The sequence below is a fragment of the Alosa pseudoharengus genome, unplaced genomic scaffold, assembly GCF_046254945.1.
Source record: "Alosa pseudoharengus isolate Yale_2024_CS ecotype anadromous, Long Island Sound unplaced genomic scaffold, YU_APseudo_1.1 YU_APseudo_1.1_scf_21, whole genome shotgun sequence".
In the NCBI taxonomy this organism is placed as follows: Eukaryota; Metazoa; Chordata; class Actinopteri; order Clupeiformes; family Clupeidae; genus Alosa; species Alosa pseudoharengus.
In genome coordinates, this window is record NW_027468674.1 from 21,541,915 (window position 1) to 21,553,304 (window position 11,390).

An 11,390-nucleotide genomic window follows, 5' to 3' on the forward strand; every position below is an offset into this window, starting at 1 on the left:
TACCGTGTTAAAATATGAGTCTTTTTGTGTGTGGATTGTGCGTGTGTACGTGGGTGTATGTAGAGGGGTGGATTTTAACCAAGCACAGAGCCCCTGGGCTTGCTGGCTACTGCTGCCATGTTGTGTGGCAAGGCAACGTTACCTCTCAGGGCTTATGGTTTGATCCAGGAGGAGGCGGAGTTTGCATTGAGGTCCTGCTGTAGCAGAGACCCTTCCAGCTTATACCATTCCTCAGCCAGGGAGGGGTCAGGGGCTGCTGCCAGGGCGGATGCCTCTGGGGTGGGGCGGTGGGATATGTTGTTGTGTGGGGGGGTTAATTTGGGGGTGGGGGGGGGGGTTGTGGTGATGTTGGAGAGGGTAGGGGAGTGTTAGGGTTGTTTCGGAGGGGGGTCGGTGTAATGGAGGAAGGAGGTACAGGTTTGGTGGTGGGTGTTTGTTTTAGGGGTAACATTATGGATCAGAGGGTTGTAGGTTTGGGATGAACATTGCATGTGTGTGTGTGTGTGTGTGTTGGGGGGGGGGGGGTGGAATGAGAGGATGTGGAGGGGGGGTGATAAGCACAGAAGCGATGGGAAAGTGAAAGATGCACAAGCAAGACAACAGAGAGATGGAGGAAAGTCGGGATTAAGCAATAAGTTATAAAATGCACAAGTGAGATGGAGAAGAGAGTGAAGAGAAGAGAAGAGGCAGAAAGGGGTAAATGAGAAGGAAATTAATGCATGGTAGTTAAATATCCAAGAAAGAGACAGATAAAGAAAGAACAAGAGATAGATAGATAGATAGAGAGATAGATAGATAGATAGATAGAGAGAGAGAGAGATGACATAAAAATGATTAAAAGAAAGACAATGTTTGACATACAGTCAGAGAACGGGACAAACATCCAAATAAAAGAAGAAACAAAGAAAGAGTGAAAGACAGATACTGAGCTACATAGACAAACAGACAGAGAGAATGGAGAGATAGAGAAAGAGATCATAGATAGAAAGAGAGAGGCAGGAGTCAAAGCAGTGACAGAAGCAAGGAGAGGATGGACGAAAGCTGCTAGACAAGTTACTGTGGCTTGGTCTAGACGTTAACAGACGGGATGTATGGCTCTGTATTGGGGTTATGGGTGTAGATCTATATTCCCAGCTTCGCTGCCTGTTGTTATGTCCGTGTGTCCGTGTGTCCGTGTGTGTGTGTGTGTGTGTGTGTGTGTATGTGTGTGTGTGTGTGTGTGTGTGTGTGTGTGTGTTTGAGTGTGTGTTTGCCCTTGGCAAGTCAGTGCACACAAATATAGATCTCCATCTGCTAGATGGCGGACTCAGTCCACTGTCGTGTAATGGCGTGTATGTAGAGTAGACATGAGGCATTTTAGTGATGGCTATGAACTGGCGTTAGCAGGTTTAGTTGGGAGCACAGCTCTGCCGTGAGCCGATTGAGAAGGGCACAGATCCATAACATTTCAGATTAGGAGCACAGATCTTTGTAGTGGGTTATTGTTATTATCGTATTATCATTATGATTAGGATTATTATTATTCTTGGAGGGGATTGGAGGGTGGGTTTGGGAGCGGTGGTGGCGGCAGGCGCAGGATTCTTACCTTTCCTCACGTTTGTGTCAGTGGTGCGGAACTCGCGCGTGTTCAGCAGGAAGCAGGCGCGGTCCTGCGGGTAGACATCGCGGGTGCGGCCAGCCGGGCTGCGCTCCTCGGGGCTCAGCACCTGGTCAATGGTGGGGCAGTCCTCGTTGGCCAGGGCCGCGTTCGCCGCGTCGCCGTTCTGCTTGGAGTCTGAGAAAGAGAGAAGGGGATGGAGAGAGACAAGTGCAGTGGAGAGAGAAAGGGCGGAGAAACATGGTACAGAACAGGAAAGGAGAGAGAGAGGGAGAGACAGAGAGATGAAGAGAGAGAGAGAGCGAGGGATGAAGGGTGAGGCATGAGGAGAGAGGTAGAGGGTGCAGAGCAGTGAGATAAGTACTCTAGCTGAGGGAGAAACAGAGAGAACGGAGAGTTAGCAGGAGGAGAGAGGGGACATCTCAATGAGCAGGACACCAGCAGTGAGTATAATGCTTCATGAACGGACACACACACACACACACACACACACACACACACACACACACACACACACACACACACACACACACTGCACATAAAGTTAAACCCACCCTACCACATACACATACGCACATGTACACACACACACACACACACACACACACACACACACACACACACACACACACACACACACACAGAGAGACACTGCACATAAACCCACCCAACCACATACGCACACACACACACGCACACACACACACGCACGCACGCACGCACGCACGCACGCACGCACGCACGCACGCACGCACGCACGCACGCACGCACGCACGCACGCACGCACGCACGCACACACGCACACACACACACACACATGCGTGCATCTGTAATCCAGACTGACGCATCCTCTTGGAGCGCTGCATGTCTGCGCCAGAGCTGAGTGTACGTGTGCTGAGGAAACTCTGAGTGTGCAGGGCCAGCAGGAGAGAGAGAGAGAGAGAGAGAGAGAGAGAGGGAGAGAGAGAGAGAGAGGGAGAGAGAGGGAGAAAAATATATATGAAGGAAAAAGAAGAGAAGAAGCAGAGAGGTACAAGGTAGAGAAACCAAGAGAGCAAAAAAGAGAGGAGAGAGAGATGAAGAAAGAGAGAGAGAGAGAGAGAGAGAGAGAGAGAGAGAGAGAGAATATATGCAGGGCGAGTGCTGTTCATCTCCTCAGACACAGCTGTCAGCTCTAATCTCATAGCCTTCACAGCTCAACTATTTACTGACATACCCACAGCAAACTGTAATGGGGGAAGTGCAGGCCGAGCAAGTGCTTCCAATTACACTGAATTAAAAAATCAAAACTAATGACAGTAACCTAAGTAGGATATCATGTGGAAGGATTTGGTAAGTCTTACTATTAAATCCCCCATATGGTGCTGAAAATATTATTCATAATGACATTTTTATGGCTTTGGTTATTTGAGAGAAGAGGGAGTTTTCCTGAAAATGATGTCAACAAATCACACCACAACCATCTCATAAACAATGCATGCGTATGTTTCCCCCTCCTCATCATTTAATAAATAAAAGAGTCTGGAATCTGCCACTTCAGTGTTATGTGAGATGTGCGCTTTGATTGCTTCTGGCTTTTCCTAAACAATGTTGATATTTGTGGTCTAAAACATACTGATGACTCCTGCTGTATTTGGAGGCGAGAGAATCCTTTTGGTGGCTAGTCTAACTAATTCGTTTCCCGTTTGCGGACACTTGACCCTTAGCCCTGAATCAGTGGCGTGGCCTTCTCTAACACACAGCTGCAGCGTCCAAGCCCCCGAGCAGGCCGAGACGCATCTCCGCCCGCCTGCCTGCCCGCAGTGTTGGCCTGTGTGTTTATGTGTAAAAACAATAACACATTAAGTCATTAGAGTCTGTGGGCTGCAGACAGATGGAACGCTCAGGGCGAGTGTCTGGACTTAACTAGTTGATCATAAATTAGAGATCAGATCTGATGGTGCCTACAAAAGCACTCAAAAGCAGACAATGAGAATAATAACTATACCGTACTACCCACACTACCAAATCCTAAATTAAAGTGGAAAGTAAATGCAATGGTTACTGAAAATCTACAATTAACTAAAGATATTAATGAATTGAAATGATGATATACTGTCTCTCCTCTCTCTTAATGTCTTTGTTTATAACTCACTGCAAGCTAGAGGATATATAATTTAAAATATTAGCACAACCGTCCTAAATGTGCTGATAATACAGTACATGTGCTGATAATAGTTGCCATATGGATAAATATGAAGGTTCCTACAGTATAACACTTATGCTCAAGAACTGAGGCACATCTGAAGCAGATGCTGTGAATCACAGTTCAGCTGGATTTAGCCGTCTAACTTCCCTGTAGCTGGGTTTCCATTCAACTTTATCATGCACATTTTGACCATTCGAACAGGAAATTCTGACTGGAAACTGCATACCAATTTGATTTGCTAGAGGGGCGAGATTACCCCTTGAGTCGCATAGATATAATGGGATTAAAGTGGATGGAAACAGTTTATTCGCATTTGTTGCATCTATACCTACATGTTTCCATAAACATTGCCCTAATGACCTTACATTTTGAGCACACAACTGTTCAGAACTCTTCCCTTTATTAGGAGAATGTCCATTTTAATTTTGCATAAAACAGGGAATAGAAATGCACGCAGATAAGCATTTCTTTAGCAGAATTTTCACGAATGTGCATAAAATCTGCAAATGAGCAGAGTGGAAATTCAGCTCAGTTATAGGTTACAGTCTCTCAAAGACTATTTCTAAAAAAAATTCTGAAACTACTTATAGTTGTATCTAATAAGCTTACTGTTCTCTTAAATAATAATAAAAAAAAAAAATTCTGATCGGAGACCTAACTACGATTAGTTTCTCCAGCTTCTTCTGCAAAGACAGTGTCACCTGCTCCCTCCAACTCACCTCGGTTTATCTCGATGATCTCCTCCTGTGCGAGTGGACAGTCCCCAGTGAGCCCCAGAGAGCCCCCTGAGCCCATCACGCCGCCCAGCACGTTACCCAAGATTCTCTGGGGTGAGGCGGTAGCCATGGCGAGCGCGTCCGGCTTACAGTAGTTGGGCGAGCCGGGCTGGGGTGCCCGTGGAATGTGTTTGTTCTTCTTCTTGGGCAGCTTCTGCTTGGCCATGGCCAACGAGTAGTACATGCCGAAGTTGTTGACGATGACGGGCACAGGCATGGCGATGGTCAACACGCCTGCCAGGGCGCAGAGAGCGCCCACCAGCATCCCCGACCACGTCTCTGGGTACATGTCCCCGTAGCCCAGCGTGGTCATGGTGACCACGGCCCACCAGAAGCCGATGGGGATGTTCTTGAAGTTGGTGTGGGCGCTGGCGGTGGGGTCGGCAGGGTCGGCGCCGATGCGCTCGGCGTAGTAGATCATGGTGGCGAAGATGAGCACGCCCAGCGCGAGGAAGATGATGAGCAGGAGGAACTCGTTGGTGCTGGCGCGGAGCGTGTGGCCCAGCACGCGCAGCCCCACGAAGTGGCGCGTCAGCTTGAAGATACGCAGGATTCGCACGAAACGCACCACACGCAGGAAGCCCAGCACGTCCTTGGCGGCCTTGGAGGAGAGGCCACTCAGGCCCACCTCCAGGTAGAAGGGCAGGATGGCCACAAAGTCAATGATGTTCAGCGAGCTCTTGAAAAATTCTGCCTTGTCCGGGCAGAAGAACACGCGCGTGATCACCTCGATGGTGAACCAGATGACGCACACGCCCTCAACGTAGGTCAGCCAGCTGTCGGTCACCACCTCGTACACCACCTCCTCCTGGGTGGTGTTGCCCACAGTCACGTTCTCTGTGCGATTGTAGATGGTGTTGAAGGCCTCGTGCGTCTCCATGCAGAAGGTGGAGATGGAGACGAGGATGAAGAAGAGAGAGAGGAACGCCACATACTGTAAGAGAACATGGGAACAGGAAACAGGAGTGAGATATATATACCTATACAGTTAAATGTCTGATTATGGGTTGGTGGTAACATAGTGGCTAAGGAGCCGGACTAGCATACAGTAGCCTAAAAAGCTTCCACTGTTGTGCCCATGAGCAAGGCACTAAACTCCGTATTGCTCTGGGGACTATGGCCCTTATACAATAATGTAATAAAATTGACATGTATGTGTAAGTCGATTTTGGATAAAAGCGTCTGCTAAATGAATACAAATTAAAAATCTAAATGATAATAAACACATTTTATACTGAATGAACAAGAGAGGGAAACAAAATAGCAAATTGGAATCATGCCTACTGGACTAAAGGACAAACGCCCATTTGGATGGCACCCAGGCATCAGCTGGCAGACCATACCATGCAGTAGGGGAAACTTTCTGGAAGTCTCTATGTGGGACATCAGTAGTGAGAGGATCGATATAAAAATGATTTGTGACATCAAGTCACAGTGGAGATGTGAAATGCTCCAGAGAATGTGCTAGGCTCTTTTTCCAGACTCTTTAAATAGCATGAACTAATTCAACAAATGTATTAGCAAAAGCCCTAAATGTACACCAGTAACTTTATCTTGATAATGATCACATTTGCTGTATCTAATGACTGACGATCACATTTCTCTGCATGTCTGGACACTTAGAGTAAACAAAATGAATTCCAGTAAAACTGCAGACTGCAGACAGTCTCTGAAGGCATAAGCACCATATAAAATCCTTAACAAACGCCCTGTTACTGTACCTCCCCTTCATCTTGTGTCAGTGTACCAGTATTATAATATCTATACTGTTTATAGGCTTTTATAGTGTCCATCAGGAATCCAAATTTGAAGAATTCTGCACACTTTATAGTCAAATGTTTTGCCTTCATCTGTACTATTTTACAGAATATAAATCACTACACATATCCTCAATGTATAACTCTATACAGTAGTTCACAGCAGTTTAAACCCTCCTTGCCAAAAGAAGACACCCTAGCTCAGTTGAGAGCAGTTCTGTATCAAAGCCAACGTTTGAACAAACGTTCATTTTACTCATGTGTCTCGCCTATTGTCTGTGGCTCAGACAAAACACATCTGTGCGCTGGCTGAGGTAAGTGCTGATGCTAACTTTATTTCTGTTTGGACACCTTTCTTGATTGGCCCAGTCCTTTGGGGGTTGGGGGGAGACCAGCCCTGTAGAAGGAGCGTCCAATTTCCGTACTTCACTCCCTGTGTGGGACTACTCAGCTGTTGTGGAAGATGTGGTTCTACTTTCTGTCTGTGAGGCCCAGCTGACGTAACTGCCCTACTTTAAGCTTTGCTGCCTGCGTGTTTATCGTTTCATTAGTGCTGACAAAACAGGCCTGTCGCAAGCATCTTTTTCACATCAACCGAAGATCTGAGGATTAATGGAACAGAATCTCCCGGAAACTCTTTGCGAGAGCCACTCCAGCGGAGATTCCTTTGGATGGGAGGCGGCTAATAGGCTACTCTAGCTCATTGTGGTTTAGAGAGAGTGGTCCCGCTCGAGTCCGGTCGGAAACGTTCAAAACACTAGCGCCTGCCACGGTTCATATCTGTTCCTTTCCCCCGTCTCTCTCCATGGACTGGGTCCTCATTAAGATTCCGTGTGTATGTTCTGCGCCGTGCTCTTAATGCATTCCTATGAATTATGAAACACACAGACTAAGAGAAGACACTCATCCATACTGTAGAGACAGAGTTGAGGGGTTTGTATGTGTACTTCACCCATGCCTCTCTCTCTCTCCCTCCCTCCCTCACTCTCTCCTTCCCTCTCACACACACACACACATACACACAAATATCCCTCCATACATGCAAAGCCACTCAAACACTTGTATACACACACACACACACACACACACACACACACACACATACACACACACACACACACACCACAAACACACACACACACACACACACAGGCAACTACATCTCACACACGGCAACCCATGCGAATAAGCTCTACAGGCACTGAAATGGGGTTGAGTGCTTTTTTTAACCAATCTAGCCACTATCCACTCCTTGTCTCCCCTCCCTCTATTGCTTCCATATCTGTTTCATAACCACCCCAGTATCTGCCCTCTTTTTCCCCCTCCACCTGCTCTCTCTCTCTTTCTTTCTTTCTTTCTCTCTCTCTTTCTCTCTCTCTCTGTCTCTTCCCCTCTTACACACACACACACATTCTATGCACACATAGTACATACCCATACACGTGTCCCTGTGTGTGTGTGTATGTGTGTGTGTGTGTGTGTGTGTGTGTGTGTGTGTGTGTGTGTGTGTGTGTGTGTGTGAGAGTGTGTGTGTGTGCGTATGTGTGTGTGTGTGTGTGTGTGGGTATGTGTGTGTGTGTGTGTGTGTGTGTGTGCATTGCTCTTGAAATCAATTCTGAATTGTTCTCCCTAGTTCCATCCCCCACCCTGTCCCCACCACCACTACCCCCCTTTACAGCAGCATGTCTCGCTTCTCTCCCTCAAATCAACAAAGTGTATCCATTTCCCATTTAGTGCTTGAGCGAGACACAACGGCCCTGTGAGTGCGAGAGAGGGAAAGAGAGGGGCTGTAATGACTGTTTCTACATTGAGGTTATTCCCCACGGTCTTCTACTGGCTACCCCCCACCCCTCCTCACACACACACACACACACAAACACACACACCACACACACACACACACACACACACACACATCACACACACACACACACACATCACACACACGGAGCATCCTGCTTCCTTTCTCTCTCCTTCTGTCTTTCCCTGTCTGCCTCCATCTTTCCCCTTCTCCCTCACCATGCTTCGCACCAGCCCAGGCATGACCTACTTTGTGGTTGCTGCAGTGTTCTCCCTCTCTCTCTCTCTCTCTCTCTCTCTCTCTCTCTCCTTCTCTTGCCGTCTCCCCTCTCACTGGCCAGGTTCTCAATCACAAACTGCAAGCTGTACTGCCCCCTCTACCCACCCTTCTCTCCACCCGTTCTGCCCCCCAATCCCTTCATCCCTTCTTTCTTCTTGTATTTACAGTATATTTCCTCTCTTGTCACCCCCCACCACACACACACAGACACAAACACACACACACACAATGCTGTGTCCTCTCACTCTGCACCCCTAATGCTGTGCTCTGTGGCTGCTACCCCCATTTTCTCAGAGGTTTAAACAAACCTGCCACGTTGTTGACTCATACATATATGACTGATGACCCTACAAAAGAACAAATGAGAGAGAGAGACAGAGAGAAAGAAAGAGAGGCAGACCAAGACAGAAAGAGAGGGAAAGAGAAATAGAGAAAGCCAGACTAGAAGCGAGGCAGAGAGAAAGAGAGGGAGAGAGAGAGAAATGGAGAGAGAGAGAGAGAGAGAGAGACCCTCTGGTATATGAAAGTGCATCAGGCATTTTCCCTGATTCCTAAAGACGCCACCACTTAGTCCGAGCAGTCATTCAAATTCCCTTCCGGCTCTAGACTCTTCTCTCTCTGCTTCATTGTGTTAAAGCAAATGCATCACTTTCCCTTAGTGTCTCTCTCTTGCTCTGCCGCTCTCTCTCTCTCTCTCTCTCCCTCTCTCCCTCTCCGATCTCTCTCTGTCTCTCTCTCTAGGAAGGCAGAAGACAGGGAGAAATCAAGGAAATTCCTCAGGGAAGAACAGATATCATGGGGGCAGAGGGCATAAATAAGGCTCGGAAAATGGGAGAGAATGCATGCGAAAAAAATCAAAATAAGGGCAAAGAGCTGCATCTGAGCTTTACTCGCTTGGGGCTGCAGTGTGAGTATCATGGCGATGACTAACTCAACGCATGTGTTTGTATGAACGGCAGGGCAAACTCGAGGTGAGACCATCGCACCAATGAGACAGAGAGCATTGAGTCAGACTTGTCTGTGTGTGTATGTGTGCGTGTGAATGTGTGTGTGTGTGTGTGCATGCCTACACATCTGTGTATGTGGCAAGCATTAGTGTGTATGTGTTACTTCACAAACGTAGTAATGCTGAGTGAATTCATGACCATAATCATATACAGTGTTTTACAATTGTTTACACACGTTTTCAAAACTCTGTGTCTATTTTTCAAAACACCACACACAAAACCCACAATTGCTCACACAAAATGCAAAATGCCTGAAATCTCCAGCAAACTAAAACACAACATTCAAAATGTCAAAAACACATCTTTAAAGCAAACATTCGCCTCACATTACAAACATGTTTGTCATAATATGACATTTTGGATACATCATGTACACACTGTTGCTCAAAACGCTCTTCTGTCTTTCATAGGCTTTATGTATTTCCATACAAGAGTGAAAGTTACGGTACAGAGAGAAGTTGAAATACACAGTATTACTGTATTGAAACCAAAATAGTGATTTTTCGCAAATAATTTGCTGTTGCAAATACAGTATTTTACAGCCAACAAGAACAAAGCAAAGCAAAATACAATGACCACCAGATGTACATGGAGTTCTGAAAAAGCTGATTTTGCCTAAGACGGAAATGACTGACTACTATCAAATTACTTTTTCTTTTTTCCAAAGAAAAGTGTGTGTGTCTGTGTTTATATGTGTGTGTGTGTGTGTGTGTGTGTGTGTCTGTCTGTGTGTGTGTGTGTGTGTGGGGGGGGGGTGTATATATTCATAGGTGGTAACTTGGGGAGACACAAAAATATAGTTTATATAGTTTTACTGTACATAAAGTCGACTTTTTGTAGAACATTCCTTTCAAAGTATCTGCATTGGTTCTGAACATTCTGAGAGGGTCCATACATAGAGAGTACAGTATGTCTACTCATAGGCCTATACTAAGGCAATAATTGGATGGTGTTCAGTAAAGTAATGAGTGTTTACACATGTGAGGAGAGAGAGTGAAGCACTGGTGAATAAGTGTGGCATTTTGATAGGTTGTGTTTGAAAACTGAAATCAAGTTACTTCCTGTTCGATTTTTGTGTGTTAAGTAGAAAATTGTGTGTGGTGTTTTGCAAAATGTGTTTTAGTCAATTGAAAACTGAGTCAAACACTGAGAATTAGTGTATGGTTTTGCAGATTTGGTGTGGGGTTATGATGTTTGAAAGACATGTTTAGAAAATTGTGTGACAAGCAAAGATTTTGTAAAACTGTAAAAAAAAATATTTTGAAAGGTTTCCGTGAATGATGTGTGTGCGTGTGTGTGTGCGTATGTGTGTGTGTGAACTTAGAAAGTCTGGTCTTTTATAAGCAATGAAGATATACAGTACTGTAGATCAGGGCAGACACACAAAGGGACAGATGATAAAAGAGGCGGTAAAAGGCTGCGACAAAATCATAAAATGCTCATTAAATTAGATGCCTGAAATGTCGTTATATAAAAGTAGGGGATGCAAACACTGCGTAATATCTTGATGATCCGACACTTTGCCTACGATACTTTGCATACAGTAACGTTAAAATTATGAATCAGTGACTCTGCAATGAGACTGCAATATACAAAAAAAAATCATTTATGGTACATCACAATGAAACAATACGCTCAATTCACGATTCTGTACGATTCACGATTTTAAGTTAAATTGACATTTATAGACATAATATAGAATTTGAATTTTATATTTTCGTAAAAATATCAATATTTGGTGGCAGCGTATCAATAACCTATCACAGAGAGAAGTCATACAATATTTTCCTGTATCAATATTTCGTCCCATCCATTATATTAAAGGCTGTTTACTGTACGTAGCGCCACAGCATAAGTGTAGTCTTCTCAGTGCCTTACTAAAGAAAATGTCATCTGATATCATATCATAGTATGGATATTATGCAATGCCCTCTGAGTCTACGGTGGAATAGAGGGTGGGGTGTTGTGCATCTTAATTTGGGGGT

At 45.5% G+C, this 11,390-nt stretch overlaps 1 protein-coding gene across 7 annotated transcripts in view; it reads right to left on the bottom strand.

Annotated features, from left to right (window-relative positions):
• kcnc3b (potassium voltage-gated channel, Shaw-related subfamily, member 3b) overlaps positions 1 to 11,390 on the bottom strand; it is a 36,645-nt gene that overhangs the window by 9,369 nt on the left and 15,886 nt on the right. For 2 of the 7 annotated variants that reach the window (XM_076298942.1, XM_076298940.1), the window contains exons 2-3: positions 4,505 to 5,495; positions 1,586 to 1,774 (exon numbers count right to left, since the gene is read on the bottom strand). In XM_076298942.1, the coding sequence (XP_076155057.1) occupies positions 1,586 to 1,774; positions 4,505 to 5,495 (1,180 nt within the window). Of the gene's footprint in view, positions 1 to 152; positions 275 to 1,585; positions 1,775 to 3,853; positions 3,869 to 4,444; positions 4,466 to 4,486; positions 5,496 to 11,390 lie in introns of those variants that run through there. The other 5 variants (XM_076298941.1, XM_076298939.1, XM_076298945.1 and 2 more) reach the window with 4 other exon arrangements.